This window comes from Acipenser ruthenus, chromosome 12 (assembly GCF_902713425.1).
Source record: "Acipenser ruthenus chromosome 12, fAciRut3.2 maternal haplotype, whole genome shotgun sequence".
NCBI lineage: Eukaryota > Metazoa > Chordata > Actinopteri > Acipenseriformes > Acipenseridae > Acipenser > Acipenser ruthenus.
In genome coordinates this window covers 3,952,356-3,967,045 of record NC_081200.1, presented here as the reverse complement: position 1 = coordinate 3,967,045, position 14,690 = coordinate 3,952,356, and the positions used below count along the sequence as shown (strand labels likewise).

The 14,690-nt window shown below is 39.8% G+C and overlaps 1 protein-coding gene across 1 annotated transcript; it reads right to left on the bottom strand.

The window, feature by feature from the left end:
• Positions 1-75: 75 nt before the first annotated feature.
• Positions 76-13,091, bottom strand: sgpp2 (sphingosine-1-phosphate phosphatase 2). The gene is made up of 5 exons (XM_034027677.3): positions 12,664-13,091; positions 10,513-10,671; positions 5,453-5,632; positions 1,526-1,615; positions 76-1,401 (listed from the first exon to the last, which is right to left on the bottom strand). Exons 1-5 carry the CDS (start codon positions 12,937-12,939, stop codon positions 856-858), a joined length of 1,251 nt encoding a protein of 416 aa, XP_033883568.3. The 5' UTR covers positions 12,940-13,091; the 3' UTR covers positions 76-855.
• Positions 13,092-14,690: the final 1,599 nt, after the last annotated feature.

Genomic DNA, 14,690 nt, shown 5'->3' with positions numbered 1-14,690 from the left:
CATAATTAGAACTACGTGGAGCCACAAAGCTTGCCCATTTCCACATACCAGATAGAACACAGAAAAGCAATAGGAATTTGCGTCATCGCATTTGCTGCTACTGTGCCAGTCTTATCACTGTATGGAAAAAGAACGCTAATGGACAGATTGGTTGGTTTAAATAGACAATGACCACACAGCCTCCTGTTGTATACCTGGGTTGTATCTTACATGTTTTAAAAAGAAGTTTGGATCATAAAAGCATTAACATATATAGTTACACAGGATGTAACCATTGTGGATGTTTTATCCAATCATATAGAGGCATGTACATATAGACAGCTGCTATGCAAGATAAATGACTGTTGGCTAAGGTCCTAACACAGTCTGCCCAGATTCCTATTTATTAGATCATTTCATGATAAGCATTATGAAAACCCAACAAAGACACAAGGTCAGTAAAAGCGGTTTTCATTTTAAAAGTAACTTCAGATATAATAAAGCCTCTTTATTTATTATATACACCAACACTAGTGTTTGTAGTTTTTTGCCATTACCTTTACACCAAAAAAAGTGAGAATGTTGTAACACTAAATAGCTTTCATTGCTAAATGTAACCTTGTAAGTCATTAACCAACAAGAGCTTTTAACAAATTTAAAAATGTTTTCATGCATTGCAGGTATTCCTGTGACTGTCACTAGATTGTCATTAGTTGCACAAGTTTTATTCCTTTCTGATAAAAGGGATGGCAAACTAAATTGAGCCCTATAAATAATAACATTTGAAAAATACTTTGTCTCCTTAAACAAAAAAAAACAAAAAAAATTACCACAAAGACCGAGAAGGTTTTGAAGGAACACCAAAGATAATCTCCATTACAATAATCCCAGAAAGCTGTAGATCATTGGCACTGGGACTGTAGCAACGATGCCTATGGAAGAGTAGGTCACAAACTTGTACGGCACTTCGATTTCCAGTCTGTGCCTGACCTCCGTGTTCTTGGTTGAAACCTCAAACCAGACACCGAGTGCCTGGAGGCTTAGGCTCTTTACCACATGCCTGGTAACCACCAACACGACAATCCCAACCAGGAAGCGAGCACAGGCAAGCAGAAGAGCTGCCAGTGTAACAGGTGGGAGGTGAAAGGGCATGGCTCCCGTAGGCACGTAGGTTTCCCCAAGCTGGAAGTTGATCCAAAATCCAAAGGTACATCCTGCCCAAACTCCAAGGATAGTTGTCGTGTCACCCCTGGTCGGGCTGTAATGGTCCAACCTTGGGTAGTAGTAGCTCATGAGAAAGGGCACTACCACGGCAAAAACAGGGGTGTAAGGACTGGTGAGCTGCAGCTGGTCAAAGACGTCCCAGAAAGGGTAGGTAGGTGCCATCACCAGAGCAGTAATAAGGACACCACAGATCACATCCTGGAAATGAAGGAGGAAAATACCTTTTAAGATGTGTTTTAAAATTACAAAAGCGAAATGAAAAGCATTCCGCATTCCTAGAGCATTTTCTTATTGTTCCCTGACACGTCTCTGAAGTACTCACCAGCACAGTGTGCATTCCAGTGTAGAGTCTGCTGAGGGACACCAGAGCAGACAGGACTACTGCAGCCACCAAGCCCAACTCAAATGGATACTAGGAAATAGAACAGGAATCATATTACCAGTCATATCTAAGCAGAACATTCTCCCTTTTAAAAGAGTATTAAGCCCTTCAGTCTATGGCATTATCTGTGCATTGAGCAATAGTAGACAGTATATGTAACAAACCGGCATAATCAATAAAACATGTAACTGGAAAGCACTACTGAAATAAATTGGAAGGTAGTTTAATGAAAAACATATAAATCCTACAATCCTGGTTCTCTCCCCTCCCCCATATAGAGTGTAGGGACTATGGAAAGAAAATACGAAAAGAACACTGCAAGGCAAAACATTTCACTTACAGTTCAAATGTGTTCTGATGTTAATTACAAAAGAGCTTCCGGTCATTACACGATTGATCCGTTCATACAGATCTCAGGAGATCGACTTGCATCATCATATTTCATATTTAATTGCAACATTGAAAGACAAGAAACAGCCTCACATTTTAAATGGATATTGTTAAAAGTTTATCTGGAGCTGGTCACAATACCTAGAATACAAGCAAAACAACCACAGAAGCCGAACACCACAAAAATAAAACTAAAACCAATCCATTCAATAATGAAGAACAAGATCAGCTGTCTGGGCAGGGTCGCCAGCCCAGACTACCATCGCTCTCATATGCTGCTGCACTCATCTTGAAATAACATTACCGAGTATTATGACATGAGATTCAGAGCCATCTGGGGTGTACACGTGTCTGCTTAATCTGCACGTCGCCGCCAGCAAAACTCAGCTTTTATCAGATAGAGACAACTTGGTTCAGCTTGTGACCGTGCTGAGTGTGAAATGCCAACTGAAAATATATGTATTGATTCTCAGGTCAGGAGGAATGAGTAAATAACACATTATCCAGTGCCCTGGACTGGATAAATCTATAGTCAACACTCAGCTATTCTTCTGGCACAGAGTTACACTGTCAATTCATTTTTCAGAGTACAGTACATAGGGCTCTCTTAATGCTCCTGGCTGGGTATTTGTGTGTCTCAATCAGAGTGCAGCCTATCAAATGGCTGCTCAGAGGATCTGCTTCCAAAGGCTGAGCTGCTGACTATGCCAAAGCCAAAAGATGACACACGAGAATTCTCATTCTTCATTTTTCACAGAAGGACACAAAGCAATTGGAACTCATGCGAGGCATAATTTAACAATTCAAATGTGACGACAGTCACTTCCCACCGAGAAACAGGTGGGCTCAAAGGTTTCAGGGTGCATTAAACTGAGGACGGGGGGGATGGGATAATACTGAAACAAGCCTGAATTCTGAACCAGTAACCTGCTACAGGAGGTGGGGTGGTTCATTTAGATCTCCAATAGAAACCACAAATGAGGTGAGACGCCTTGAATCAGCAGCCACCCGTCTTTAAGCCAGAAATGTGCAGTCCTTTTGGTGACTGGTTAATTTAGGTTTCACTGTAAATAAATCTGTACAATACCTGGGGGGGGGGGGGGGGGCATACAAATGCTTGTATAACAAAGTAGCCTTGCTGAGGACGATGGGTTTCCTACCGTTTCCCTCTTTGATCTGAATGATGGATAACAAGGAGGTTGAGTTATCTTTTCAGTAAGCAGTTCATTCAGTGTTCACTGGAGGCATACTAATTCAGAGTGTAAAGCTGATTCCAGCTCAGTCACATGCCCCTAAATGGGACCCCATTTACTGTATTCAACTGGCTTCCCAATACATGTATCCTGATTAATCTCCAAGATTAGAGAAATTACCATTTTCATACACCACAAAACCAGAGGGGACAGCTACAAGCACCCGTGTTGTTGCCAGGGGTCTTAAGAGCCGGTCTGGTTATGACATTTTCAGCCAAGAAGTCGGTTATGCAGTTTTAAAGCTCAGAGTTCAGAAAGAAATATGAACAAAGGGAATTGTGCCAGCTTGTCTGGTTCTAGCAAGGTGCTTGGAAATTGAAGAGAATTTTCAGGCTGACCTTGAAAGAAGAATTACTTTTCAGGGAGTCAAAAAAGTACCAGAGAACTGAAAATTTTCTCGAGTCTTCCCTCGGCGCAGTTAAAAAGCCATTAGCTCCAAATCTAAGGTGATCCCTGTGACAAAATCTGCCTGTGTAATACATGTTGTACTAAGAGCAAAGTCACATTCCAATTAAAATGGCATTGCAGTTTTTATATAATCTCTAGTACAAACCACATTACAGTGTTCAACAACTCTGCATTATCATCAAATAGGCATACAAGGAACAGACCAATTAGTCCTTTATTTAAGAAGAAACCACATTTGCCAAACGTTCATCAGCTGTCAGTCTGGGCCACTTTAGAGATGAATCTCTTTAACTGGCGTCACACCAGAAGCATCATGAAATGCCATATTCCTGGAATCCTCCTCAATGTGGATCGATAGCAGCTCCAACAGGAAAATCAATCCAAGTACTGAAACTCCATGTTGATTAATATTTCAGGATTATTTCAGATAACACTTTGTGTCAAGCCTTCAAGGTAATTTAACTCCCTTGATAATGGAGATGCACCGAGGTGACAAGAGCTTCATACTACGCCTCCCCCACATTCAATGAATGCAAGTAATTATGCGCTGTGGACACACATACAGAGATTCCTTTGCTAATATTCATGCATATTATTAAGTGACACACCCCCTCCCCTCCTCTCTCAGGGTGTAATGCCCTCCACATTAACCCCTTCAGTGCAAGCACGACCTAGACCCCTGATGGATACCCATCAGAACTGCACGGCAGTGAATTCATTCACTATCATATTTAAGGAGGACACAAAAAGACCCTAAAAAAAGGCACAGATGTTCAACAACTTGTATCATCAGGGTCAATACTGCTAATCAATGGGCACCAGATCTTTAGTGTCAATAAAACAGACTGGGGCTGCGACTGCACCTTGACCACCACACACACACACACACACACACACACACTGCTTAGAACTGGTCTTAAAGATCCACAGCTGCATAGCTTACCCTTTCTACTGCTACACAACTCTCTGGGGGCATTGCTATAGCTCTTAAGCATGCTTACTCACGCTAGAAAATTGTCTATCTGTACGTCAATGTTAAAATCATTGCTCTAAGTCAGTGCTTCTCAACCTGCAGACAGTTGAGCCAATTCCCAAAAGAATGACAATCCCACGTCAACCATCCAGCCCATCTCCTTTTCTTGGTTTCAATATCACCCAAACCCCACAGTGCACAGGCATTTTAATACTGATGAAATCTGCTACGCTATAGTGTGTAGCACCTTCACAGATTAATGAATGTCTGGAGACTTGCCCTCTATTCTGTTTGCCAACAACTAGGAAAGAACTAAAAGCTAATACATGCATCACTGCTTCTTGTTTAACGTACCTTATTTATTTATTTATTTTACTGTTTTAAGCTTTTAGCTGCTTTGTATCTGATTTCCTGTTTACTGGAATCATGGGAGACACAGCGATTGAAAGTGTGTTCTAGTGACTGCTGGGAAGGAAACAGATGAGCACCAGTTATCCTGTCCATTCCTCTTCATGTACACATACTCCCCAATAGGCTAGTAACCTGTTACCAAGCAGTTAAACAGCAACCAGTAACAAAACATACCAATTACATAAACCAATCCACAGTTACTGATTTACCTCATCAATATCTTTAGCCGTTTTTGTTGTATATTAAAAACTAGAGAGGACAGAATCCAGGATTGCTCGCTACAAAGTCTCTCAGCAGTTTATTCGTTTAAAATGTTCTGTTTCAACATTAAGAGAAAACATCACTAGATAGAACTACAAGGACAGCAAAGTCTCTTCTGCTAACACTTTAGCCCTATCAGTCTTTACTAGAGCTCTGAATGGCAGCCCTCACCTTGTACCTGTGCATCGTACAGAGCAGGAAAGTGAAGGAGATGCTGGTGGCTGCCATGGCGTGCGTTGATGGCATTCCGTATTCAGCATCTACCCTGGTCTCAAGCTTCACAACTGGAGGGGAAAAGGGGCGCGGCCATTTTAGGAGATCCTTTGAGACCTGGCCAATATACATCACAATCTGCCAAATAAAATTGAAAATTAGTATCTCACAAAGCAGACATACAGTACATTCCAATATATGGAGTGCCCAGTATCAGCACAGGCTGTTATTTAAAAATAAATATATCATAACATTATATTTCTTATTTCACCCACCAGTGTCGGATTAAATAAAAAATATATAAATTAAAAAAATTGCAGCAAGTAAATGCATCCTTGTAGTGAGTGAGTGAGCAAAGTAGTGAGTGAATAAAGGTGCGTGCAGTAAAGAGTGGATACAAAACAGACAGACAATGATTTCCAGGTGCAAGGATGTTTATTGATTTATTTAACAATGTCCAGAGCCTTATGGCGAACACCTGTAAATAATAATGGAGTGATACAGCGGCGTGTATCACTCGGTATTTGTAAATCCCCGGGTTTGACCCGCAACCAAAAAGTCCAGGTTTTACACACCAACACTAAACACAAAACACAAACACAGTTCCTAGTGATAGTGAATAAGTGCAAGTGGTGTATTACAGTTCTCCGTGAAATGCAGGGGTGAAAGTGATGTCCGGGTTTATGCTGGCTTTCGCTACAGCTCCGGATCGTGCAACTGGTAGTCTATTAAAAAACAGACAACAGTTAACAAACACAAGACAAAACTCACGGTTCACGATACTGCAACACAGACTCCTTGTAGGTTTAAAACACTAACCATTTACCAAGGAACAGATCACTTACACTACGAGCCCTATTTATACCCTCGCTCATGACCCCTACAATGCCCTCACAGGTCAGGAGGGAGATCTAACACCAAGAATCATTCGATCTCTGTCACAATCCTTTACTAAAAGGAAATAATAGTCTGAAATATGTCACTGTTTTGGCAAGCTTACAGTTTTCAGGGTTGTTTTTATAAACTCGGAAAGCTTTTTACAATACATTAAGCTTTCGGATATATTTTATTATTATTTATTTCTTAGCAGACGCCCTTATCCAGGGCGACTTACAATTGTTACAAGATATCACATTATGACTGCAGGTATACAGAGAATCAATTGCAGCCTGCGTTTAAATCATCGTAGGTCAATGAGAAGTGCCTCCTCAGCTACATCTTGCATTCCCATCCGCCAGGAGGCACTGTTTATTTTATTTCTCTGTATGTTTGTAGGGAAGGCTAGGTTGCTGCATTTGGCATCATTAAAGTCTTCGAAAGAATAACTCAGTTTTAATGCACCATATAAAGTGCTGCACCCTCCCTCACGTGCCATGCTTGGTTATGGAGTTGAACCCGAGTATCAGCACCCCCATTTCATATTGAAACCTCTGGCCTCCCATCCTGGAGACTAGAGTACTACCTCCCTCTGAGCCAGCTACTGCAGGATCACTTCAGAAGAATCAACATGTGTTACACAAGTCATGGCAGCATTACACCAAGGGCAAGACAAGATTGTTTTTTTGGGGGGTGATCAGTCAGCCAGAGGTTTAAACATCATGTCTAGGACTTGGCATTAGTGTGATTGATACATTTTCCAAGCAACAGATGTTGAATTGCTATGGAATGCCTTAACAGAATCAGTAATTGTGATCGACACAAGATTTGTCATAAAAAAATAAAACTAGGCAGTCCAGGTTTACAAGGAGCTGTATTCAGTGCAAACAAGGAAAGCAAAATATCCATATGACTAAAATAAGGCATGTTTAAGTAAAGCGTGTTATAAACCACAGGACACTATAGTATAATACCTCTGGGGTGCAGTTTGGTTACAGCATGTGAAATGAGTTGCACTGAATTACACCTGGCAGAAAATAAATGCACCTTTCGATGCGTGCTTGTGGGATGTTACTATGTGCATAAGGATTGTCAAATGTGCTTACCACAGTCACTGCGCCTGTTGTGTTTGCATACCATATCAACCTCAATAAAAATAAACAGAAGATGTTGTTGTGTTACTGTATCTATGTACAGTATATTGTTAATTGAAGTGGTGGGGACAGTCAACAATGAATCCAGAGGATTCAGTTCAGTGTTTCCCATTGTTATACAGGCAGCGTGTGTTCCAACACAACCGGAAGAGCCATTTAAAGACCACTTTCTCTTGACAGATAAACACATTACAATGTATAGATCGGCATCCTATGCTTGAACCTGTTTCTACTTGGTGGCTTTTTCTTTCTCTCAGAGCGAGATTGGTAATGACAGGCTGCGGTTCAGGGCCTGGAGACTGTTCACGTGTTAGATCCCTACATGTGACTGGCCAGGGAAAGTGTTTACTGTGACAGCACTGTGTAACAGAACAGGCGATTCACAGCTTATTAGGGCTTTGAGACAGACAAGGACCTACTCACTTCAGAAAACATTTTGCTTGAACAAAGATCTGCCCTGTTTTCTGTATACAGTACCAGTCATTGTTTCAGTTTGGAATTGAACAAACTTTCACTGCATCTCAGCTTTTTAAATGTTTTTGTTTTACCAAAAGGTAACGTGAAAGCAGCAGGGTTCATTTCGAAGAATGTTGCTGCTGCTTGGTCTTTTATCTATTTAATAATTTAATAATACATTTCTTTATGCAGTGTGTGTGTATGTATATAGATAAAAATCACCCCAAGAACCCGACGGCTAGTTTACTGCTAAAGATACAAGGCAATATGTAATATCTATGTAATATCTATCAGTATATATGTGTTTTGTTTTGACAGCACTGTACGAGATATTAATAAAGCCTCTATTATCAATTTACTTTCATTCTCCACTTGTGTTTCTATTCTTTTCATCCAAATGTTAAACTAGAAAATATGAAAATATGTAGCTCCCATGGCCATGGACATTCCCATACATGCTTTCTACAATGAACTAAAGTAAGTGTGAAAGGAGGATTGTTATGGAATAAAACCAAATATCAAAAGAAGTATTCACTGTTAAAATGTACCATTCTTTCCTTTTAGCTTAAGATCATTTGCATTGATAACAATTGAGCCGGTCTATCATGATTCTCATAGCCAGCTCTACAGTGTAAGACCAACCTCCCTCCCAGTTTACTGGAAACTCCTCTTAAATGAAAGTATGCAGTGACTGATGCCAAATACATGTGGGAAAACACCACATGATAACAAATCAACAGTGACAAAGCAACAGCACAAGTAAGGAGAGCTGCCCTATCAACAGGGCAACCTGTCATTATGAAATGATGCAAATTGCCAAAGAACAAAGAAAATGTGGAATTCCAGATTTGAAAAACAGAATGTGAAAAGTATCAATAGTTCCAATGTGCGAATTCCATGGAGCTAGGTAACTCATACTGAATAAATCTAAATCTTAATCAAGCAAATCACATTTTGAATACCTGTGTGAACTGCATAATATAATACTAAAGAAAATAATGATTCTACTTCTGAAATCGATAAAAGGGAGTATATTATTATTGTTATTATTATTATTTGTTTATTTAGCAGACGCCTTTATCCAAGGCGACTTACAGAGACTAGGGTGTGTGAACTATGCATCAGCTGCAGAGTCACTTACAACTACATCTCACCCGAAAGACAGAGCACAAGGAGGTTAAGTGACTTGCTCAGGGTCACACAATGGCTGAGGTGGGATTTGAACCGGGGACCTCCTGGTTACCAGCCCTTTTCTTTAACCACTGGACCACACAGCCTCCTGTATACTACATTTACCTAAAATCCACTTGTGTTGATAAATCAGGGCCCTGGGTCTACAGTGTAATGAAAAGCAAAACTATTGGTATTATGCATTTGTGTTTTAAAAAGATCTCCACTTGATTGCTTGTGTTCTCAGCATTGCATATTGACCCTTGTTCAGATGAGCAGCATGCTGTGAGCTCTCTGACAAATTCCCAAACTCTGTCCAAGTCTAGCAGGGAGCCAGGTGGCCACCAGCCTGAAGAACATAGTTTCTCTTTTGGCCTCCATCCCTGGGGCAAGCCAGCCATCGCAGACACGATAACCTCTCTGCCATTCCAGAACGTGAACTCCTGAACTTTCAACGAAGCGACTCTGCAGCCAAGCTACTACACAACTTGCATAGTCTCAGATCTGTAATGATACCTGATGCATCTCCCCGGGGAGAGGTTAGAAAAAACTGTCCGTTAATCACAGACTATCACAGCAGAGTTGTGTCTACTTCACTGGGTAAATCTAATCAGTAGCAAGGCGTGCCAGCTAGGGTTTAAAACAGGAGGGCTCTGTCTGTCTAGGTCATGCCTTTGATGATCATGCCTTCAGTCACTCATTGATTAGTTTTACATTTCTCACCCAGAGATACCATCTCATATCCTCCATCTACTCAAAAACTAAAAACAAAACTGAATTGCATTTTGAGGAGACAGGGAACCCAATTATGCAAGCCATGTTGACCTCTAGCTTCCCAATGGTGTGCAATTCAGTGTCTACACACTGGCAGCAGCACTCCCATGTGCAACATGTACATTGAAAAAGGCACAATTTATTTTTATTTTTTCTGTCGCCCAATTGTAAATCCGATAAAAAGGGAGAACACTCATATGACTCCTCAGGTGTCTCATGAGTATGATCTTTTCGGAAGATCCGTTTTTATATCATGTAGGCCAGTGCACTACTAAATATTTCTCAAACTTAGCACTGTTTAGAATGTGTGTTGAGTATTGATGTTATGATGAAGCATGTACTACCATACAGTGATGGAACAAGCAATATTTTTGCAAAACGTGCTTTTTTAAAAAATGTATTTTTATTGTGCAATATAAAATAACTTGCACATATTGCTTTTCTGCTTTCTGATGTCTCAATCCTAAAGTTCAAGGTGACGCAAAACTTTTGGCCATAGGTTTACACCAGCACATGCTAAAATGTGGATGCCAATTATGTACATGGTTGCAGCTTACAGGAGTTCATGATGCAATGAGAGGTGCTTACCGCCCACATGCCCACCAGCCTTCTGCAAACATAGGGGTCAAAGTTCCAGTAGGTACAGGGAAGGAAAGTGATGTAGAAGACCTCCTGGCCAAGAGCAGCAGCGAATCGAAACAGGCAATAGAGGAAGCGATTCTTCACAACGTACTTTGGAGAGGATTTCTGCAAACGATAAAGCACAAGAGCACATTTGAACACCGTTTTATATTGTTTCTTTAATGTCCATTTGATCGCTCACCTTAATGAGTGCTAATTATGCAATGTATACCAGTAGTTTCCTTACTACACAAGGAGTAATACACAATGTATTACATAATTAGCTAAACTTTAAAGCATTTAGTGATGCCATCAGAAGGCAATTATTTAACAGATCAATAAACTTAAAACAGGAAATCCTAACTTCATACTTTGGTGAGGAATTCTGCAAATGCTAGAACACATTTCACGATCAGTCAAGTAATTAAGCAGGATATCGCTGCAATAATCCCCCTCTGTACACGTCAGATGTAGACAGATGAGGAGGAAACAGCCTCCTGCAATCCAAGCACATCCACAATAAAACACTGGAGGTCAGACAGCAGGGTTACTGGACTATTTTAATGAGCAATCCTTGTACCTATATGGCTTCTATGACAAACCAACTCAGAAGCCATTCTGTTCAGAGTGCTTCCTCTGTGCCCCGGGGGTGAAACAGCCCCATTTTACAAGGCTTACAAGTGTCCAAAGCAATGGAAGATTCTTGTTGGTCAGGATATAGCGGCAGGCCAGTGCGATATTCTACTAGTTGTTATGAAGTCACACATTATAATCCGTTGAGGAACCAGCATGGTATCTAGCAAACCTTCTGAGGACTGGTGGTTTAGATACACTCTAAATATATCATTGATTATGTACTGATTTTATTTAATGCACCTTAAGTTCATGCTGTATTAACTTAGTGGAATGAGTCACCTATGTGTAGGAAATGAGCCAAGAAAAGAAGCACCAAGATTGAACAATTAAACGCACATCACTCACATTTGTCTGTTTAATCATTTAAGAAGAACTATAAATCCCATTAGGATGCATGAGGCTGCTTGAGCTCGTCATTGATCTCAGTGGCCATTCTGAAACAAGATCCAGTCATTTGTTTTTATTATTTTGAGGATGGCAAGTATGAAGTGCCTGCCTGCAAACCAATTTGCTTTACTTAGCCCCACAGACAAATCTATTACAGCAGCAGTAATTGTGATGATAAGCAGTAAATCAGTTACACTGCCAAGCATCAAATATAATTGCTGTAGTGCTACAGGAAGTCTATAAATTGCACAAGGACCAACGTCAGAGTTTCTATGAACGAGAAAGAACAATTCAAGTGCTTAGCAGTAATCATGAGAATCAGCGAGTGAAATCAGCACTGATAATCAGACCTTCCTCATCGATTGAGGATTGGTAACTGAGAGCTCGCTCTCTCTCTCTCTCTCTCTCTCTCTCTCTCTCTCTCTCTCTCTCTCTCTCTCTATATATATATATATATATATATATATATATATATAGTTTTCCATGTGTGTATGTTACAGGTTGCAATTGCTCTGTATTGTCCTTCCTTTTTGTTTAGAATTTTCCCTTAACAAGCAAGCATGTAAAAAGTACATTTAACTGTGCAAACTTCAGCTTGCACATACATTTTACAGTCAGGAGACATCAAATGCCAATTTTATCCTCATCAATACAGAACCAGAATCCACAGATTCATTTTAGCTTGAGCTTAGTCCTTTTTAAATTTGCATGCAACAGGTACGGTTGCAGTGCAACAAACCCCAGAGTCAATGTCAAATAACTGCAGGAGGAGGAACTGTGTTCAACAGTTTAATGTAAGCATGTATCAGTTTGTGTAATGTCACTGAGACATATTAATTACATCACACTGCAACCACCACCGACTTGGCAATGACTATGACACACCCACTTATGATTAGTTGAGAAACTTGGTAAACTGGAATGGTTTGTTTGGAGACGATATTGGGTTTTTTTTTTTGTTTTTTTTTTTACTATACTTGGTTGGAAAGTACAAAGCATTTTAAACCTTTATTGGGATAGTAACGTGTATTACACTCAACCAAACAGCCCTCACTAATTAAAACACAATATAGATAAGTAAACTGTTCTACATACCTTATCAACAATCCCATTTATTCCATTCCTGTAGTTTCCATGGCTGTTTTCATTCTGAGAGGATTCAGATCTGTGACGCAAATCCCCGTCGGTACTCTCTTTCAGCGTCTTAACGTCATTTTTATTCTGTTCTTGTACTCTTCCATTTGACTCTGTCCCGCTTCCCTTGTCGTTGCACAGGTACTCGTTACCTGCCACATTTTCTGGGAACAAGCCACAACATTTTTGAAAACTGGCAACCAAGTTTGAATTTTGCAGGTCATTAAAAAAGTTCATCGTTGTCACTTGAAAGAATAAATACAATGTTTAAGTCAACTACTGCACCCTCCGAAAAATTCTTCCGTCTGAGCTGATCCACCGAAATCACTGTTTGGTGTGTGACACAGCCAGGTAAATATTGAGAACAGGTGTCAACTCCGCTCTTCGCGGTCCTACAGCCCCACCGATTCATGGCAGTTAGTGCTCCCTAATGTCATTAAATCGATCTCTGTTCGGTTATCTGTCAATGTACCTACAGAGGCTGTAGTGTTTTTTTTTTATATTTTATGTTCTAATTACTTTATATTTTCTTTTCTTCTTTTTTTAAACAATGTTTAGAATATATTTTCGACGCATCAATTGTACAGGTAAACCAACAGCTTTTTAAGGAGCTAATCCCGTTTTTAATTCGTTATACATCTCAATGGTCAGTTTTATTACAGACATATGCGTGTTTAGTTTATGTGCATACTAAATGAAGTAGGTCTACTTTAGAAATAAAGAGGGTTGTTATTAGGAGAATAAATGCGTTTAAACAAAATCTACAAATGTACGTGATTCGTTTTTAAACGCTCACGAAGCGTCACATTTAAAACACACAATTCGTTTACAACGTCATTTATTTTGCTGTAAACATAAATTCTAAATCTGTCAAAGCTCTAGGACCCGGGGGAATTCTCACCATCGTAAGGTTTCTTTACATGCCATTGTTCAATGAAGAATGGTTTCCATTGAGCCTGACGCTAGTAGCTAAAAAGTGCATACTTTAACTTATTTTTGTGACTTACGGCAGTGAATGTAATGTTACCAGGATACACCCTGGCTATTGATTTAATATTATAGTAATTATTGTGCTTCTGAAAGCTTATTTTAGGGGAACAACTGGGAAACCTGGTGTTATGTTAGATAGAGCATATGTCTGTATCAGCCATCATTGCTCTTATCTGCTCCCTATTTTACTGCATTTAATCTTGTACTTTAGAGTACTGTAATCTGTCACAAGTGTTAGTAGTAGTATTTGGTATTTAATTATATCCTGATGTAACTGTCACTGACACTGTTATCTGCTCCGTTACTGAATCGTATTTTGTCATATAGTTGTACTTGCTAGAACAGAAGTCATTGCATTTTATCTTGCTCTTAATTGTATTAATACTTGTACTGTTATTCTTGAAATATATTTTTGTTTACGACTGTAAGTCTCCCTAGATAAGGGCGTCTGCTAAGCAATAAATAATAATTATTATGATAATAATCCAGCACACAGCTATTTGCATGGCAGCATCTAATCCACTAATTGTTTCTTGAATGATCCCAGTGTTTTAGCTATTTCAGCTGCACCGAGTAAACTATACAATGGATTTGTTATTGTCTGCATAATAAGTGCTTCCATTTGTGCCCTCTGGTCTGTTTGGAATGCACTGGGAATCAGGATACAGTAAATTATAAAACATGGTCATTGACAATACCTTAGTTTAAAGAAAAAAGAAGAAAACGCCTGGGTTATTCTTGACATCAACGATTTTGTAACTGGATCCAGTGCTTTAGAGTAAGTCCCAGTTATTGCCTTCCAGTCCTGTGCTTTTACCAGTAGACCATTGCATCATATTTATAACCCCAGCCTTCCCTGTTTGAGTCAGCCACAATCATAAGCAGAAGGATCTTAGTGCCTTCAGAGGAGCATGATATTTTTTGGAATGGCAACATTTGCCAAAAACTACCACCGAAAATCACAACTCCAGTAGCAAGCGGGTCATGGTGGGTCGAGC